General features: G+C 42.1%; 1 protein-coding gene across 1 annotated transcript in view; it reads right to left on the bottom strand.

Moving 5' to 3' along the window:
• The window catches only part of tcf12 (transcription factor 12), an 85874-nt gene that overhangs the window by 33412 nt on the left and 30818 nt on the right, over positions 1–21644 (bottom strand). The window contains exon 6 of the mRNA XM_062989235.1: positions 6175–6236. Coding sequence (XP_062845305.1) covers positions 6175–6236 — 62 coding nt within the window. The remainder of the gene's footprint in view (positions 1–6174; positions 6237–21644) is intronic.

Raw genomic sequence — 21644 nt, forward strand, 5'->3', positions numbered from 1 at the left:
ACTTTAACATGGAAGCGTTTCTTTAAGCAATCGGTCAAAAGCATGTGGACACCTGACCACTAGTCTGTTGGAATTTCTTTTCTGAAATCATGTGCAATAATATAAAGCTGCCTGCCCTGTTTGCAGCTATAACAGCCTCTAATTTTTCTAGGAAGGTTTTCAATAATATTTTAAACATACCCTCCTCCCATTTAGTCAAAAACATTTGTGAGGTCAGATGTTGGACAAGAAGGCCTGGCCTGCAATAGTCATTCTAATTCATCCTAAAGGTGAAAGTTCTTAGTTATTAAAGGTAAAAAATCTTAATACGTGGACAGTAGTGAAAAGTCCATCCTCTGCAAGGCTGAACTGGACAAATTTTGGTGAGTTGTGTCAGATGATTGTTAATGGCCATCAACAGCAGCCAGCAGCTATATCTAAGTATGTTTTTGGTTCATAACAGTTTCTCTTTTTTAAACTCAAGGGTGTGTGTCTGTGTCTGTGTGTGTGTAGGGGGGTTAACTGTTTTTATCCTTATTGTGCTCAGTACCGCTTCGAAGGCTCGGTTAAATCCAAAAAGAAATCCTCCAGTCAGTCAGACCTAGCCATCGCCTCTGCTCCGGGCGTCGGTGAATTGTTATTGATCAGGTCTGATCACAGCCCCAGGGTACATCCCCACACTGCCACAGACTCGCTCGCGGAGGCGAATGACAGGGAGTTAGGAAGTGTGTACAGGGGAAGGGGAGGGGAGGGGAGACGAGGTGTCTCGGAAGCTGTCGGTTCCTCTGAAAAACACAGCGGCTTAACTGGACTAAATAGCCGTTACAGAAGCTCCGGATCTGACAGGGCCACTAACCTGCTGTCCGAAAGCCAATTACACCAGAGAGACGACGAGGTGGCACAGCTCTAACCCATTCTGATAAACAGGAGATTAGTAAACACTCTTTCTGAAGCATGTTGCATCTATAAGTGATATCCACTCCAGCCAGCCTCTGACAAACTGGGTCAAGAGGCCAGTTACAGCCATGGCCCAATAAGCTTAATGGTTTGGAAGGTTTAAGAACAAGGATTAAGGAGAAGTACTGCACTTCAGAAGAAAACTATACTGCAAAATCAACATGCATTGGCTAATAATGGAAGTTTAAGGACAGATGCTGGGGTATCAATAAACAGAAATGAGCAGCGATTCAGAAAAAAAACCACTTCTATAAATTCCTTTCAGACTTGATGTGACTTAACCGCAAATATCTTCTAAACAACCAGTGAGACGTCACTGAAGAATCAGACGCTAGTTCCGAATCAAAGTCAGATAGAAGTCATGATCAAACGCTGCATGTGGCCGTGGCACAGGATCGCTGTGTTCGGGCCCAAGAATAGCCCAGTCCTGATTTTAGCAGATTAAACTGAAGGCCATCAAGTTGTGTGAGAATCAGGGCGGCGTCTCCTTAACTGCGGGAGAAATAAGGGTGGAAAGAGTCGCTCTAAAGTGACAGGCTGTCGCCGAGCCTGGTGCTCTGACGTTGACGTGCTACAGCAGACTGACTACTGCTGCCTTTGTTCAATGATATTAAATCCTCTCAGCTATATTATTAGCTTCTCCTTTTAGCCACAGGACTGGTGATAGGTTTCTGGCATCTGATGAAAGACCAGTAGAGGACACATGAAAAAAAACAAAATTTTGACAAGGCCTGGGATTGAGGTTGATTGTTCTGGAGATTTAGATGAAACCAATCCTGTTCAAAATGACATGAAAGGAAGCTATGTGTTTATAAAACTTAATCACATAATCATTGATTTATGCTAAAAGAACAATTTTGATTGAATTGAATAAGAGCACTATGATAAAATTATAAAAGCCTGGATGCTGTGCGTTCACCACTGACCAGACAATAAAAAACTGCTCTTTTTGTTGCTGTTGCATTTATATTCACATCTGTCAAAATGTACCCCAACCCCATTGCTAACCTGTGTATTAAATCAATTATGTACTGATTATACACTCACTAAGCAACTCATTAGGTAGATTTATTTGGTAGGATCTGGAATGTACATTAACTGATTATTTTTAGATGGACTATTTGTTACTCTGTACGCATACTTACCCCCCTGTATATCTATTATTCATCAAAAGGAACTAGGACAGGACTCCTACAGAGCAGATAATGTCTGGGTGATGGACCTGGTAAGAGTGTATCAGGTGTAGCAGTGTTGTTGGTAATTTAAAATAGTGTTTAAACCTATTGGCCTCTTTATTAGGTAGAAATACTTTGAGAGAGACTTCCTTTAGCTATTTATGAGTAGATGACTGGAGGATTACAAAACACTGTTGGCTTTATACTTTTAGCAGTGACATCAAGGTGTTTATATATTCAAAGCCCACCACTGCTGACTCTGATAGACCCGTACTGGTAAAACACACATTATTACCGTTTAAGTGTCATTGCTGCACAGAGAATGATCATACACTTAAATAACATCTGTCCAGTGGTTGTCTTATGGGGGTCAATGTGTACAGAGCACCAGATGGGCTACAGTCAGATACTGTATAACCACAAAGGTCATCTGTATGGCAAGTAAAGCTTATAAAGTAATTAATGAATGTTGTGATCAATAGTCCTCTGTTATAATTAATGCCTATTATAATTCATTTCGTGCTCCAGCTTGCTTGACTGTGGACAGTGCCACCTGCGCTTCACAGACCTGTTTGTTAATAGTTCTTGAATCACATTTGGACACATTTCCCAAGCATAAGGTGATTGTTAGGTGAGTTTTCTTCCCAACGCTGGCAAAGCGACCACTGTTCCATGTGCTTTATTTCAGAGCTTCTCTTCAAAGCTCCACCCTCTTTGAATGATTGCCATCTTTGGTGAAATGTCAGGCAGATTTGTGGGGATAATGGCTCTCATCTGTCAACCGCAACCTGCAGCATTAATCAGCCTAATCCTCCTCGTGGGAGCCCGGCCCAGAACCGCGCTTACCTTTAGAACTCGGCTACAGCAACCCGCCGCAAAAACACCCGCAACTAACGATCCGAATCTCCCGATCGCTGACATGTGTTTAAAAATGTAATTTTGTTGTTTTTGATCCACAGGCGGAAGTGTGCGACAATACGACCGTCATGCAACTGTCCATCAGACGAAACGTAAAAACAACCAAGACGATAATCAGGAGAAAATTATAGCGCTGGTGTGATGCTCCGTCATCCTGAGAGCACACCTGCTGCAGCGTGTTCAGCTGGATGTCACACAGATTATGTCAATTATCTCCACAGTTTTAAAGCTACATAAATATTTTAGATTGAAATCTAAGTGCAGGCAATGTGAAATATAATATTTTACCCACTCCTTATGTAAACCTCAATATCAGCAGTATGCAGATGCAAGAAGCGAAACCTGGTTAGAGGTACAAGCTGCGAATACGCTCCTACATGCAGTAACACGGGGGGCTCAGCTGGCTCCAGCCATTTGAATATGTGACTCATTATACGCAAAGAGATCTACATCAGGCCGAAATGATGCAAGAACACCTCGCTGAGTGAAGCTCAAGGACTGAATGATGACAGGCCTTGTAAAACAATTGGCTGCTTGGTTAAAAAAAAAAGGAAATACTGTAACCGATTGCACCCCTGTCGAACCATTTATAGATTACATTCAATCTATAGCTCAATACTCAACATAATGACTGCTTTAGAATCAATTGTCTTTCTCTAACTCTGTAATTTCCTACAATGTAGTCATGTCCCAATTTAGCCGAGCACAAGTCCTCAGCCAGTGGATATCCTTTCTATCCACAAGTTACTATGAGACATGTAGAGCCAACCACAGATCAGCATGCTTGGCCAAGAGCTTCAACTGCTCTCATGTGCGTGTGAGTTTACACTTGCCCTAAAATATTGGCAAATGGCAATAATGAGCATATGTGGATTCAATGCACTTTCATTTTCCGATTAAATAAAAACTCAAAGTTTAAATGACCCAGTAATCTGAATCCTCAGACAGGTGGTGTGACGACCCATCGTAAAGCTTCCACTTTCCAGTAGAGAGGTATTAGCACTGCTACATTTTACAGCAGGTGGATTACACACTCACGGGCTAATTTGCTAGAAACGAAGCCCATCATGTTGCCAGAGCACAATACATTTAATCATACAAGCATAACATGGGCAAAATAAAATATATGTACAATTGATTTGTGTATTTCTTGAAGCTTGAACACGTACTAAGATGTTCAATTTAAGCAAGCTTTTCTGTAGCTTGCGTTCTTCCCACATTCTCTCAGGAACCGAACGGCTTTTTTGGCCTTCCTGTTTTTCTTCAGCGACTAGACAAACTGTATGCTCACCAGGCTCAGATCTGTGCAGCTGCAGGCCAGCATAAATTCCCTCGTTCCCACACCGAACCCGTTTGAACTGGCGCTCCCTTTCAATGAGCTCTTTTATGAATGGAGCAACAGCTCTGGTGAGCCCGCAGTGTTTTCCCTCGCTCTGACTAGCGTCATTCACTCGCGTGTTTTGTTTACAGGGTGTGTGGTGCTTCTTGTGGCTGGTCTAAGAACTGGGTGGAGGTTAGATGAGGGTCAGTGGGGTTGATGGCTCGCCTGATCTTAGTCTAAAGTGCTAGACGTAGCTTTTTTTAAGCATGCTAATATTTAGGAAAGAAAATATGTTGGAAATGCTTGTCTTTGAATACATTAAGAACGTGTGTATAAAGGGACAGGATGCACACTACCTAGTCAAAATATTGTGGTCATAACAAACATCTATGGGCTGATTAAAATGCTATTTCAGGCACGCTAGCACACCAGAGCTGACATCTGAAACTTACAAGTTTAAATCTCAGCTCTGCTACCGGCAGGCCGGGCGTGACTGGCTTGTAAAGAGGTGGGATTGCCGAAGGGGGCTCTTCATAACCGATGCAATTACGCCCTCTACTGGTTGATCGATGGTGTCCGCATAGAGACGGGGCACCATGTGTATGCTGTTTTAAAATCCTCACAATGTGTGGTTAGTTCCACTGCTGTCTGCAGTCTTTTAGAAGCAGAACAGAGACGATAGATAGTCAGAATAAAAATGTTTTAAACTAGATGCACCTCATATCCACGACAATCAAGAAAGTAAAAAAAACCCATAATCTGAATAATTGAATAATCAGACATAGAGACGCATGTCAGGGAGAGAAATAAAACATGCAGTTAGGAAAGTGAGAAAGACTAAGAAAAAGAATTCAGCTCTCCCACAATCCAGCCTTTGTTTAAAACATCTGTGCAGATGTGAGTGCTGAGCCAGGTTCAGTGACCCTGCGTTAATGGAGGTGTTGAAAGTCATGTTCCTGCTCCACATTCACGCCGGTACGGTTCTCCTCCTCGCAGACCTGTTTCCACACCCTGTAATCACTTTACAGCCCGCCTTCTCTCATCTCCAGCCTACTGCCAACCTGCTGCACCAAGCGCTCCGGAGCCTGAGAGCCAGCTGTGTAATTATTCAGACACGCTGATTACATTTATCGGCTCTAGAACGCACAATTATGTTATAGAAAAATGTCTCGGATATGATTCATATAAACAACGCAGAAAAGTCCAGGCAGGGATGTTTAATAATAAAAAACTACATGTAACAGCGAGCCCACCCAGAAAATACATCTTCCTTTTTAGTGGTTGCCCGAATAAACAGTACGGGGCAGCGGATTTGTTTGTTTAATTCTTATTATCATGTAGCTATTATTATGGCTAAATAATAAGTTCCGTCTGTGAAAATCAAAGTGAGGGGTCGATTTCTTTCTATACTTGTGTACACAGGAGTTAGGGTGTTGTTTGCGTGACTGACCATTTTTTTCATCTTTTATATGGCATTTTAAGCAGTTTTTTGGGAGAAGGGGGGGCGGCTTTGGTGAATATTTCTTTGTTGTTTATCTTTTGGCATGCATTGAGGATTAGATAGTGTTTGATAGAGCTTCTTGATTCACAGACGGGCAAATAGTACTGACACTGCAGTGTTATCATTAAAAAGTAATAACTGATATTGTTTTTCATGTAGCTGCCAAATCGAGCCGCTTGTCATTCATCACAGGAAAGAAGCCAGCAGTTCCAGATGACGTCATGTGGTTCTCTGTGTTGCCGTGTTCGTTTAGGTCGTGGTTAACGGAACACGAATCACAAGCATGGAAGGAGAGCTGAGAATGAAGACGTTGAGGTTTTTACCTGGCATCCAGAGACACCTGGCTCTCTCCCGAGCGCAGGAAACGGAGCTCTGTCAGATTTTCCTGTGACGAAAAACACAAAAACCATCCGTTTGAGACACAAGTTGTGAACATGCACTGATTTTTCTTTTACATGATAGAAATATCAAAGCTCTGAGTGTCACTTATTAGTCCTAAATAAATGAATGTATGATCCATGTCTCCATACAATAATAGCATTGCACAGAGTGTGTAGCTGTAGCCGTGTCAAACATGTTTTATTAATTTATTCAAAAGAAAAAGCACGGCTCCTTCTCAGTGGTGTAGACTGAAGTTGCCCATCGATGTAGGTGAGTCAGTGGGGGATTGGGTTGCGTGCAATGGATTGGCACCCTGTCCAAGGGTGTATTCTTGCACTGGATATAATGTTTCCAAGTGGCACCAAAACAAAAAGAATAAAGCTATCACTGACAGATCTGATAAATATATGAAGAAATGTGTAAATAATTGACTCAGATTTCTCTTGGCCAATTCTGATCATGCCTCCCACTGTGCATTTGTTCAGGATGGGACATAATGATCTGAATCATAATTCACTGCTGCTGAGTGACATTTTCTTCTTTACATGATGGATCAGTCAGCATCACACGGACAAGACATGTAGACAATGATTGATTAAAAAAATTCTAATAAGACACACTAATGGATTGTATATTTCACACATATATTAAACATGATGTGCAGATATTAATTCCACATCAGTGCATGTTAAAATCCATGTTACCTTATCAGCATACCTTATAAGTAAAAAAGAGAATTTAATTGGATTAAACATCTCAACCATTTTGCTCTCTTGTAAACATCAGTGCTACCTTACTGCTCTGTAAAGTAGAAAAGTAGAAAAGAAGTGGAAGGGAAAGCGCAGCACAGACAGACCACATGAATCATGCACTTCTGTGTATCTACACTCAGCAAATTCACTCCGGCCAGTGGGGGAAATAAAAATAAAAGATAAACAAATCCACCGACGTCGTACATTATACTTGTCAGACTTTCAAACATTAGCAAAGCAAGCAGAGAAGTAAAGCTAGATTCTGTTTACTCAAGAAAAAAGGCAAAACATTTCGTTAAGTGTCCCAAAAAAACCCTGCATGGCAAGAGATTTTAAACAGTTTCACTTGTTTTACCTGATCCCACTGTTTAATAAATGTGTTTTTTTAATTCAGCAAATACATAGAAAAAATTAAATAAAAATGCCATATTTAAGTATGTTTTATATTACTATTATTATTATCATAAATGTGTTTAAAGTTTCACTATTCATGAAAATAACAGAATAAAAGCTGCATGGACGGGTGTAATAGGCAAATTTTGGTCCTAAAATAATCTGTTTTCTCTAAACTGGATTTAAAAAATATAATGGTTGGATGCTTTCAATGGGCTGCGACTTCAGTGTGTTTTATTTTCGTCCTCCTTGTGATGTTATTTGTTAACAAAAGCAACAGAGAAACCTTTTCCACATTAAAAAAGAGGGTCATTTACTGCCCATAACGTCAGGTTTAGTATGTCCACACTCCAGTGGCCAGCACAGGACCTCAACCTCATTAGCATCTTTGAGATGAATTGGACCCTCGATTTCGTGCCAGACCTCACGAATGTTTTTATCAGCGAATGAGGACAAATTCCCACACACATGATGGAAAACTCTGTGTTAATGTCCACAGTTTTAAAAGCGAATGTTCATATGCACACACACGCGTGTGGTCACATGGTGTATTCAGACACATGGGAAGCGCTAGATGAACACACAGATACACAGTCGGATCGGGCTCAGGTGTTCTCCACCACGTGTCTGCTTGGCACTTGGCTGTAAGGTGGTGGGGTCTCCAGAGGCGCAGCAGCAATCAGGTACTGTGGTTTAACTGAAAACTGCTTCCCTTGTGGTGTGGAAGAGCGCTTATTGGATGTAAGGTGATATTTCTGGGTTAGCGCTCTCTCCTGCATGGAAAGAACGAGCTTAGTTGTGGCTGAGAGCTGAAGCACCACGCGAGACTGAAACATCTGTTCACACAAACTGCACAGCTTACGCGCTTTACTCTCGCCGACTTCCTGAGTTCTGCTGCTTTTGGGTTCGTCAAAGCGGTGAACACAAACACACAGACGATCTGCAGACACACTAAATATTCAGCTGCAGCATGTGTCTGGTCACACACGTCGTGTCTTAGTTGAATAATTCATAAGGCAGCCGTGTTGTTTTAAATCCTGAGTTGGGCAGCGGCTCATAAAAAAACATCCGTTCAGAGCACGCCCTAACAAAACACTGCCCTCTTAGTGCAGCATAAAGCAGCCATGCATGGAAACCCATCAGGGGAGTTTAAGTCTATCAGGTCCCACAGGGGCTCGACCATAAACATGCATTTAACTGTTTATCACGCCAGCATGCATGGTCACCCAGCACTAACTGTAACAACATCTCCCAATGGGTTACTATTCACAGCTCAGAAATAAAAACAAGAATTACTGCGGTGGCATGAGGAGGTATAAAAGACGCACCGTGTGCCCCAAAACAGTATAGTGCAAAATATCTTGCATGATTTAAAGGTGAACAGATTATAATTTAAGTAATAGAAGTAAAAAACAATAATAAAAAAACTTCAGAGAAGTCTATGAGTTGTGAGAAAAAAATGCTTTAACAAAAAAATTCCTCTCAATCGAGCTTGATGAGGAAGAAAGCTCCACAGGGGCCTGAACGATCCAGAGAGAGACAAAATAATACGATGAAGATGGAAAATCGTCGGGTGTTCTCCGAGCGGAAAGCATGTGAGGACGAAGCGAGAAAGGCCAAGGAAGCGAGAGCAGAAAAAGTCTGCAGGAATGCTGAGAATCAACAATGTATCGCAGCTCTCGCACGGCTGTAGCAATTTGTTTAAGTGTTACTGTCGAGTGTTTGTGCCAAGCAAGCTGCTGGCTACAGCGCTGATGTTTGAGGAAGCAGTGCCAGCGAACACAGCTGTGAGGCCACTGCGCCCATCCCCTTCCCCCTGTCCACACACACACACACACACAAACTACAGTACACAACATTAGAAAAAAAAGAACTTGCTGTACAACACACTATACGACTCAATCACAGATGAGTTCTCACACTACATGATTACTCACATTAAAGTGTGTCTGATTATTACAAAACAGTAGACCTGGATGTACCTGCTAAAACAGCACAGAAACTAAAAGTATTAACGCAAACATCTCATAAGAGATGGGTTGGGAAGATGTGCATGATGTGCAAAGTATGAGAACCCTTGTGGAACCCATGCAAACACAAACTGAGGCTGATTGAAAGGAAGCCTACGAGGTATTAGCACGGTGCTTCTGATTAAGCGGCCGGTAAGCGTGTACATCACAGAGACAGAGCGAACCGGATAACCTGCTCCGATGTTATCCTAAAAGGAAGTGTCGAGCTAAATGGAAGTGCACGCTCTCAGATAAACTTCAGGATGTGGGAGTAGAGGTCACAGATTACCAAAGTCCTCGTGAGCCTCTGAACGGAGAGCGTTTATCATCTTGATCACATTCCCCGTCCTGCTGTGCCAGCACCGACGGGCCTCCTGATCAATACTGCACCCGCACTGCGCTCCCCTCTCGCCCCCATCATCCGCCCGTCTGAACATCCTGAACTACTGAGCCATCCTGAGCTACACAGGGCTGAATGGAAATATGGAAGGGTTTAAATTTTTGATTAGAAACCTTGTAGTGTGGGGTTGTAAATGTCATCAGAGGAAGCAGTACGTTTTATATTTAGTGTCTGATGATTGAAAAGCATTTAAGCATTTGGCTTCAGCTCTTGTACTGCAAAATGAGATGATCCTTAAAACCACAAACTAAGGCTGCTTATCCTGAATACGCTGGCCAAAATCGCTTTCCAACATTTTGTATGTGGAGGAGAGCAAGATTTCATTTATACAGGACTTATCCAGGTGTTATAATAGAAACTGTGCAGAAACAGAAGAAATATAGATGCTCACTCATGTTGCTCTGGATGGATAACTAGTGTGTGTTTACAGTACACAAAAACACAAAAGGATTTCGCATTTCGTGTAAATTCTCCAAACAAAGGAGCAGATTCCAATTCAAATTCATTAACACAGGTTAGTTCTATGGTGCACAACGCTGAATAGAATCAGCTATTTATAGTGATAAAATTCCATTCCACAAGTGAGGGGGAGTCCCAGCAATGTCATGGAAGACAGAAGTGAAATCTAGTTCACACCTGCATCACCATTCAAAAACTTTTATTTGGACATTAAGGAGAAGTGTGAGTTTCTAACAGGCAATGCATATATCTTTTATTAGAATTATAGGACTTCCTGCCAAAAGTACGGTCACATAAATTATGTATATTTTTCCATTGCCTACAAAACAGTACTATTGAATTAAAACTCTTAGATCTCGGGTTTAACATCCACAGTGAAAAACATCCAAAAATGCTAAAAAAAAAAAAATGTGCACCAAGTCACAACTTAAGATAAACGAGCTGCAGAAGCAGAAGACCAGATCCGGTTCTACTGACATTAACCAACAACATGAACATACAGAAGAACAGAACACAATTTGAACTACAAAGAAAAAACTAAACAGCACATAAATAAACAGTCTGACAGAAGCCTTCTCAGGCTTGACACGTTCTTAGGTAAAAGCAGAGCTCTCGTTGACAGTCTTCTCAGTGCTATCAGAACGCAGTGCTACGCTGACAGCCCAGCCCAGCACAGAGACACTGAGGATGAAGCGATATTCCTCGGCTGTGATGCTCCGAGATGCTTGTCGATGACAGTATTTCTGTCTGTGCTCTCTTGGGGAAAGCATGAGCCATGTAACAAAAAAAAGAAGAAGAATGGGACTGAAAAGGAATTCATCACTCAGCCGGAGAAGAGGAATCCAGATGTCCATGTACAGCACACAGGTGTAGACACACGACGGGTCCTACACCAAAACCCAACACACTGCAATCATGTAAAATACAGCCTACACATCCATTATAGCTGTCAGTAACATCTCTGTCTCTCTAACTCCTGTCTGTCTGTCGTCCTGCCCAAATTTATTACCACTCTGTCACAGATGAGTAAAAAGACTTAAGAGTTAAACCATGACCCATCTTGTAAATACTGAGATTTTGGTGGAGCCTCCTTTTACACCCTCACCTCTTGTCAATTCACCTGCTTATTGTTTCAAAACATTCTAACGTGAATGTTCTAGAAACCTAATGCTCCTATTGTCCCCAATCTTTTTTTGACTGTACTACAGGCTCAAAGTTCAAAAGAGGAGGAAATGAAGACAAAAGCGTAGATGGATAATTTCAATCGACAACACAGGATCAATACCGTGTGTGTATGCAACCCATAATAAGAAATCCTTGTTTGCCCTTTAAATAAACGTGTTCCTGCTGAACAATAAGACACTAGCCTCTTAATAAAACATATCCTACAGATTTGTTTAACAGTCACTGCTGTATGTAAATATGGCCGCTGCTAGCCTTACAAAAGCTGAAGGAGAGATTTGGAATCAGCCTTTAGAAAGAAGGTTTTATCCAGACTGGTGGATGTTATTATTCATAGATCATGTGACTGAAAGAAAAGCTGGTGCTCTTGATATTATAATGATTCTGGATGAATAAAAGTCTTTTACTAATGTAGTAAAAAAATATGGTGGTATTCTGGTTAATAAATAAAAGCTATGAGTAACATGGTTTATAATGTGTGTACAGTTACGGTGGTAGATGAAGGAAGCGATTAAATGCAGGTGTGTAGAAACGGCGGCCTCTCCAGACCAGCGGTGCTCGGCTCAGAGTCTTGTTTTGATACTCAGGAAGGTGGTGATCTAAGCATCTCAAGGGATCGATTCAAAAGCCAAGCCACAAAAACAGCCAATTAGTAAGCACACCGCGCCGTCTGTCGCTATCGCTTTATCGCTCAGTTTCTCTCCTACATTCAGAGGGCCTCTCTGTTTCCTCCGCGAGCGCTCGGACCGCTTTAGCCTTAAGCAAACACAGAGGCTGAGGAAATACAAGGTATCGCTAACAGTAAATGAACCTTTTCCGGCTCACCCCCCTCCCTTTCCCGCGAGCACGTGAAGGCACGGCCGTGTTCTTGTCCCATTGCTCAGAAGTCTGTAAGCCCAGTGCAATTCATTATCGCTGTCAAGTTAATGTTGCGTGTTGAGCCATATGGCAAGGCTAATACGCCTGATACAAAAAAAATGTATTCAACTTGTTACCATCAGCAGTTTGGGCTGTCCAAAAACTGACATAAACAGCCTTATTGTGTTTGCTGCGTTTGCTCATAATATCCATGACAAAAACAGGAAAGCGGGCAGGAAAAGAGAAAAGAGAGAGAGAGAGAGCGAGCAGGTTGAAAAAAGAGAATAAGTCAGTGAGGGGTAATAAAAAAAAACTAAAAAACAAAACAAGAAATAAACATCAGTGTAAACTTAAGGCTTTTACACCAACGCTGCAGAACGAGTGAATCAGCCATGTTTTCTATATTCTAAAAGCTAATCCAATATGCAGTAAGGTGTAGAAATGCTCAGATTATCATTTTTACTAAATATTCAATGTAAAATTCATTCCACAGTCAGAAGAGAGCAATATCAACACTGGTGTTTAAATGAAGCGGATGTTCATGTCTTCCTTATTAATTAGAGTGATTTTAGCCAATCTAAGGTGTCTGCGAATGGAAAGGTAACAATTAAGACAGCTACACACTAACATGGCTAAATAAAACGAAATCTTTTTTTGAAGTTCGGGCGTTTCCATAATCCATAATGAAATCCATGTCATCCATAACTGGACAATAAAATGAAAAAACAAACATGAAACCTGCACAAACGTCTCAGCCATGACTTTACATATCATGGCATAACTTCCAAAAACGTTTGTTTTGATACAGCAATCAAATGTTCCCTACCATCTTTAGTGTGAATGATTATTATCCGTAAAAAGTTATTAATTTATGCTTGTATTGTTTACTCTGTGTTTACTGGATTATGCATTAATTACAGAACTATTAATACATGCAAATAAAACTCGTCCCTGTAGGATTATATAACAAGAGTCTGGAGAAACGTGTAAGTCATTTTGGCCAGAAAGGTGGTATCATAACCATGAATGTTGGCTTTTACAGCTTAAAACAACATCAGCTAGCGGATCAGTTAAATGTGAGGTTGTATGTGATGTGTGATGTGTGGGGATTAGAAATAGAGAAAGACAGAATTTAAAACTGATTAATGCTGCTGTGTGTCTCAGCTGTTCACTAATGAGTCGATACTGTCAGGAAACGTAAAACGCTCTGATTTATATATAAAGGATTAGGATTGTTTACTAAAAATGTTGGTTTGTTGTACTATGGATTAAACTCATCTAGTGTTAAACAAGGGCAGAATGTCAGAGTGTTTAGTCACCCCAGTTTATAGGGCAAGTTTTGGAAAACTTTCCTAAATGCGATCCCTTCAGAGAGCGAGAAAAACAAAAACATGAAGTTACACATTATACTGCTTTATAGCAACTTAAATATAAGAGTGGTGAAGAGATAAACTGTTGTTAAAGGACTGAACTGACAACAATAATTAAAATATGATCAATATATCACAGCTTTTTGATGAGATTAATGTAGTCAATACTAAATCTTTACTATGTCGCACGGACAACACATGCACGTACATAAATAAAGCCAAGTTAAGCAGTACACCCACACCCACCCACTCAGTGTTTCACACAATCCTAAGCAATTCTCTTTCTGTGTACATCTTGTTTTTTTTATTTATTTACTTATTTTAAAGTGTGGGGATAATGCGACAGTTTTTATGTTAAATAAAGTCAGCCGGGCGCTGCCACAGGAGAAGTCAAGTGTGTGCTGCCAAATAAATTCGCTGTTTGTCTCCTCCCTTTGGGTATACGGTGTCCCGCGGCTGTGTAGCTCGAGTACTGGCGTGGTGGGGTGAAAGGCGAATAGCCCATACAGAGCCAACAACAAATGTGTAGTGTGGGTACACACGTGTACACACACACACACACACACACACACACACACACAGCATCGCACAGCTCAGCATCAATTTCGCTTAATTACAGCCCTGTCGGCAGCAGCATTATTCAAACAGCTAGCTCAAATGTTAATGAGCTCTTATTTGCATATTTATTTTTTCCTTTGTTGAAATGTCATTGATTATTACGTTGTACGATGATGAATGCCTCTGCTGATGCACTCTGATATGTAATTAGTCATTAGGTGAAATGAATAGATCAATTTAAAAACAAGACAGAGAGAGGGAACGGGATCAGTGAGAAATCAGACAAAGAGGTTCAAAAATATAATAAAATGAAGAAGTGGCGAGTTGGAATGAAGTAAGACGGACTTCATTAGTCTGGATGTGACAGAAATGAAAGAGCTGATCAAGACTCACTCACTTTTTCAACTGTGGTCCATACAGCAGCTTCAGACATTAACAGCATGTGATTTGATGCACAGCTTATGTCGCCTAATACTGTGGGGTATTTACTACGTACAAGGCTAGAACCCTGCTGCATAAACTGGGGAACGAATGAACCTTAAGATGCGTATATGATCTGTGGCGGTGCTATCATTCATCTAAATACAGGCATAATTATACCACAGTTAGTGTGATCGACCAGTCTGTTTAAAACAGACAATGTAACAGGGCAGTAACCTGTCGCAGCTTCAGCTGTGGAAGATCTGAGTATTTTACAGGGGTAAATAATGATTGATATAACAGCTGATTAAACATCCACTTAGCTGCTTCCTATTATAAAAGCACTGCCACAACCTCACAATAGCCTCGAACATTTGAAAAGTATATTATGATGTTAACATCTTGTTTTGGAGATCATATTTCCATTTTAGAAGCAGCCATTGGACGTTTGTGGGTTTGCTTTTATTGGATTTCACTTAAACCTCCATCTGACCGCAAAACCACAGGATGCTGGACCAACAGATTAACCATGTAGGTGAGGTGGGGAGAAAAGGGGAAGGGAAAGCATTTTTCGTTTGGCCTTTGCTGCGTCTAAGCGAAACCACCCTCTCCAGCTCGTGCCCACTACACAGTGATGAGAGAGAGAGAGAGAGAGGTGGAAGAGAGAGAAATGCATTACTACAGACCAGATGGGAACATTCCACATGACCAAACCAATCAATCACCTTGGTGGGACGCAGGTGCGACACAGCCGTGCAGCAACACACCATTTCACAGTCTATCGGCCACAAACACATGGTCACCAATCAATGGCACCCCGAGGGCCGGCGAGAGAGGGAGCGGCTCGCCCCTCGCCCACCGGTTCATGCCTGATGACTTCATAATCACACATCCATCCGTACCACCCATCTCAGCGTCTCTTCCAATCTCTCTCCATCTCTCGCTCCCTCTCAGCATAGAACAGGGTGATGAGCTATCTAATAACCCTCTCAACGCCGCACCATGCACCGCGCCGCCCCGCCCCGCTCCAATCTACCACGCTGGCTTTGCTTGTGACGTCACTGCAGCGTGCAAAAAAAAAAAACCCTAACAAGCCTTCAAAAAATGAAGAGCATTCTTTCTGTTGGAAGTCCTGGACTGGAACCCAAATTTTTCGAGTCATGTCAAACGCAGGCTGCCCGGTCCAGTATTAGATGCCAGGGAACAATGAGACGTCAGAGAAGCCTAGCGTGAAGGACACAAGGATGAATGGAAGAGGGGAATTCTGATCCTACTTTCAGCCATGTGGCACTCCAGCCATATCAGCTTACACACACTGAGCAAAGAACGCCACTGTGCAAATATTTAAGCATTAAAAAGCTATTCTGGGTCCTGATTGAGCTTTAGAGGAAAACTCCAGCATGTTTTATCCTTATCTCTGCATCTGTGCAAATACAACAGACCGGAATTATAACACGTTTTGTCATACTGACAAAAAAACAGAGCTTGTTTACTCAAAACGTCCTTTTAATGGAAGCTGAAGGGCTTGAATCCCAATAATAGACCTTCAAAATGAAGTGGCTTTTAAACTCTTTATCCAGTAGCCTTGCTAAGCCAGTGTGAGATTTATTACTCATCTCATTTAAATCTTAAACTGGCCGAATCAACAAAAGGAAACAATGTTTTGAAGATTAATTTGCTGGATGCTAATGATTGGGCTCAGGTCTAAGTGATTATCTGCTTTACTGAAGCACTGAATCAGAGTCTTTTTACTTCCTTTGCCGAGCCAGAAGATAATTGCTTAGACTGAGTCTGTAGTTCAACTTCATTAGAATGTGGTAGACAGTAAGGTAACCATCAAATCATACGCAGAGACTTACAGAGTTACCAGCAAAAAGTAAAAAGCTCCATGCCAATATAGGCTGTTTGACTTTTTCCTTCTCGATAGGATAGAACGACGCCCATCCCTAACACGCGTGCCTATAATTGGATTCCGCTACATGCTACTGGAATGAGATGCATCCGAAAGAATCTAACATGATTACACAGATTCACTGAGTGGATTCTGCTTCACTGTCTGCTTTGAATTGGATGGAGGAGGGAAGGAGGATCTATTTTTAGGTTAGCCGCTTCTGGCTTACCACCTGAGACCCCTAGCCAGGTGTGTGTGTGTGTGTGTGTGTGTGCGCGGCGAGCACCTGTGGGGAACGCTAAAATCTCTCCAGCACACAGGTGGCCGACAGAAGCCCCGCTGTCCGTCCCGCGAGCCTCGTCTGATTTCAGCAGGGCTCGGAGTAATTACACTTCACACAGCCCATTACCCATTACCTTCCAGACTGGAGGCTTCCACATTACTCCACATGCGCTGATGGAGATCACCTTGATAACGTATGAGCGCGAGCAGAAATCAATTTCACTCTCAGAAATAAAGATGCTTAAATCGCCCTGCGTTCAGTGGGCCAGTTCCCTTAAGCATACACAGGGCTTTTTTGTACATTTGGTCAGTATTTTCTGTAAAAGTGATTCTGCAACTTAAAGCACAGCCGTGTTGGGCTTAAAATAAAAGGAGGGTCAAAAGGGTTCATCTAAAAAGGGGGTCACACAAAACATGAGAGCAAAGAAAAAGCTAAATGTACAAAGACAGAATGGAAAAAATAAAAACAAGAATCTGTGAATTGTTCATTCTCTTGAATCTTAAGTTCTAAAGTAGAATTTCAGAAATGTTTTCACTCACTAGCTTATAGGTATTTAGTAAATATGAACTAATGTTGAAGTTTATGCCTGTAACACTTAAACAAAACCTGGACTGGATATAAGGCTTTGGTAAATAACAGAGGTTGATGACAGATTTATGTGCTGTGAGTTAGTGAAAACTGAATGAATGTGGGAAATGTGGCTGTTCTGATGTGTCGTGTAGCATTACTGAGACTTCTATAACTAGACATGCTTGTTTTGAATGGAGCGAAGTGGATCAAAATAGAGACACAGGACAGGAGAAGTAAGCAAAATTCGACTAAAATACACAAAGCTAGAGTAACATTTCTGTCATGCCATCAAAAGAAATCTAACTGGCCACGTTCTCAGGGGAGGTTTGGGTAACAGGGTCAGACAATCAGACAACATTTTCTATCTACTGTTTCCATGCTTTGCACTGCAAAATAGATGACGTCTCTTTGTTGACTTCGTTTCAACTCCAAGATTCGGCTCAACTGGAAGCAGGAAATAATAACTTTGGTGCGTTTAGTCAGAGTGACTTTATTACAATGTCAACAACATGAGCAAAATCAGTGAGATCACTGCAAGTCTCAGTGTTAGAGTAAGTGATGCCCGCGCCTGTTCTGGTGCTGAACAGACACAACTGACCATATCTGGCCCAGGAAAGGCTAAATAAGGGTAATCACATCCTTGCCCTCGCAGCAGTGAGTGGACGCAAGTGGTTTCTCTGTGACTGTTAAAAATCCACAATAAAATACAATAAATTTGAATATAGATCACTTCTGTCTGATCATTTATATCACTATATCTGATTTAAATGAAAATCTTATTATACATTCTTGTAAAATAAGATAAGTAAGTCTGGTTAAATAAGAAGTAGCCCTGCAGAACGAGCCCCGCCAGGCCGCAGCTGAATCCTACAGCTGGCCCACTCGCACCCTCCGGACACGAGCCGGACCCTTGGGAGGCTGGGGCAGAAGCGGGAGAGCTGGATGAAACAGGAAAAGAAAGAAAGGAACGGTCGAGGGGATTTGTGTCCTTTCAGCTCGTCTTGGGCTCTTCATGCTCAGCTGAGCACAGTAACAGATAACTGCACCCTGCAGCTCTGCATAATGATTCTGATTCTGTGCACCACACCTCCCATGCACCTCAAACACCACCGAGCACAATCGACAGCAGCAGCAGCAGCAGCACCGAGCCTGGGAGTCTCCTCCTACACACTCTGGCCTAATCTTCTTATCAGCCTGCTGCTGATGGAAGTGTGTACGATTACAGATCATGAACGGCTTCTAATGCTCACGTTTGCGTGTATGCAATCTCCACACGGAATGGACCTGGACCACTCCACCTGGGGATCGAACCCAGGACCTTCTCGCTGTGAGGAGACAGTGCTACCCACCGAGCCATCACGCCGCCCTTAAGATAAGATAAGATAAGATATACTTTATTTGTCATATATACATATACAGGTGTACAGTACAATGAAATTCTTTCTTCGCATATCCCTGCTTGTTTGGAAGCTGGGGTCAGAGCGCAGGGTCAGCCATCGTACGGCGCCCCTGGAGCAGACAGGGTTAAGGGTCTTGCTCAAGGACCCAACAGTGACTGCATAGCAGAGCCTGGATTTGAACCGCCAATCTTCCGGTTGATAGCCCAAATCTCTACCCACTAGGCTACCACTGTCCCAAACTCGGCTACCACTGTCCCACTATCTTAAAAAAATAATAAATTAGTCATTTAAACCCAACAACACCGTAACTACTGTCAAGCCTGTCAATGGTTGCATTCTGCTTTAGTGAAAATGACGCACTGCAGAAGATGGACGAAATAATGAAGGAATATTAGGTGAAAACTGGATGCCGTTGGATAAATCCGAACTGGACTGTGGAGACAGACGGGAGGCAGAACAGACTGAAGGAATGAATAAGTGAGAGTGTGAGAGCAGCCATGGCTGCACCTGTGCACCTCTGAGAGCTGCGGAGGGACCGAACACCAGAGCCGCACCTGAACAGCACCTGGTCACAATCACAGTTCCAGCTTAAACTAAGACCTTCATACACACTAACACACACACACACATACACCTGTTTCTGTTGCTGCACACACCAGGGAGCAAGAGAGGCACAGAGCGGGATACACTGCTGCACAATTAAAATCCCCAAAAAAGAACAAAAATGAGAGTGAGAAAGTGTGTGTGTGTGTGTGTGTGTGTGTGCAAATAAAAAGTTGAACAGCATCACCTCCCCCAAGCAGCAAAAAAAAAAAAAAGAACCGCACAGCTACATTACTAAAAAAAGGAGAGGGGGTCGGCGACTACAAATGGAATGACAAACCTTACATTGTCTCTAAACAGCATAATTCCATTTTCTTGGAAAGCAATTAGCTTTTCTCAAAAGCACAGGTGAAACGGACGAGAATAAGCGCTCTGTGCAGAGAATTCATTTAGCAGCGGAGGATGCCACGGCTAACACCGAGCACAGCACGGAGAGGAAATGAGGAAGCACGTTGCAGAAATTAGTCTGGTGTTCTACTATCATCGTCCTTCTAACAGCAGGAACGCTTAAACAGACTGAATGGCCTGATCGAAAAGGAGCAACACACACAATCAAAGAACTATTGCATACATATCACTCCCTAAAGATTATTAAGTAGAAACAAGTAAGTACGATAATTAAGTGCTTGTTATGAATTTAAAAATATGATACTATCAAGGCATTTTACAAATGCAAAATGCTTAAAATGTTTAATGGTGCTGGTGTGTTAGTGTGTGTGGTGCTGGTATGAGTGGATAAAACACAGCAGTGCTGATGGAGTTTTTAATCACCGTGTCCACTCACTGTCCACTCTATTAGACACTCCTACCTAGTTGTTCCACCTTGTAGATGTAAAGTCAGAGACGATCGCTCATCTATTGCTGCTGTTTGAGTCAGTCATCTTCTAGACCTTCATCAGTGGTCACAGGACGCTGCCCACGGGGTGCTGTTGGCTGGTTATTTTTGGTTGGTGGACTATTCTCAGTCCAGCAGTGACAGTGAGGTGTTTAAAAACTCCAGCAGCGCTGCTGTTTCTGATCCACTCATACCAGCACAACACGCACTAACACACCACCACCATGTCAGTGTCACTGCAGTGCTGAGAATGATCCAACACCTAAATAATACCTGCTCTGTGGGGGTCCTGACCATTGAAGAACAGGGTGAAAGCATGTAGAGAAACAGATGGACTACAGTCAGTAATTGTAGAACTACAAAGTGCTTCTATATGGTAAGTGGAGCTGATAAAATGGACAGTGAGTGTAGAAACAAGATCAAGTGTAACTGTATAATGTAAGAAAAATGAAGTTTGGCTGAGGAGACTCCAACTGAACACAATCTATTTCTATACAAGAACAAGAACTGCTTCCTGCTGGCAAGAAACATTGAAAACATCGACTGACAGTTTATTCACATGCAGTTTTGTACGAAAAGTAATTTTATTTAAATAAACGTGCTCTGACAGCACAAAAGGACCTCGGTTAATAAAACCTTATTATTTCAAAGGCTGCATTACATCTTACGAAAGAACTACAAAGCCACAACAAGCGAGTCCAGGATTAGTAAACATGGCATTGCTCTGTACAAGGCAAACTCAATGCCACAATGCTATGGTTCTAATTTACAGTGGAATACGACAGTGAGAATAAGCTTCTCTGTGGCATGCATGTGCTTCGCTTTTGACCATGTTATATAAACTATCTGTCTCATTGGCGGCGCTTCGAAAAGGTCAAAAGCGAATCAGGTAAAAGTTTAATCAGACTGAACTTTAAGCACAGCAGCAAGCTGGAGAAAACAAGCGTCAAAGCAGTAAATCTGATGCTTTCGGTGGCGCAGCGGCAAAGTAAGCTGCACAGGAAACAATGACACAAAGTGGATTTGCTACGTATGGAGGAGAAAATTGCTGATATTGGTCTTTGTGTTCTCCAGGGAGATATCATGCAAGCCTTTTGGTACAGGTAAAAAAAAAATCATTGTACAAGACACATATTTGTATAAAAACAAGATGTAGATCCTCAAGGGAGCAGCTTTCTTGACTACTGTTGCGATGACGATGCATCCGTGATGCTGGCAGTACTTACACCCCCAGCAAGGGGAATAACGCTCAACAGAGAGTCTTAAAGAGTCTTTCCACCAGGCTCCTCTGAGAGAAGCATTAACTGATGCTGGGAATGAAGGTGCCAGACCAGGTGCTATACATGAGGAGACGAAGGGATGAAAGCTGAGACGCGGTAAGGAAGGAGGTGTTGCTCATCCCATAGGTGTTAAACAAATCCTCTCCGGG

This window comes from Trichomycterus rosablanca, chromosome 27, assembly GCF_030014385.1.
Source record: "Trichomycterus rosablanca isolate fTriRos1 chromosome 27, fTriRos1.hap1, whole genome shotgun sequence".
NCBI classification, from domain to species: Eukaryota; Metazoa; Chordata; class Actinopteri; order Siluriformes; family Trichomycteridae; genus Trichomycterus; species Trichomycterus rosablanca.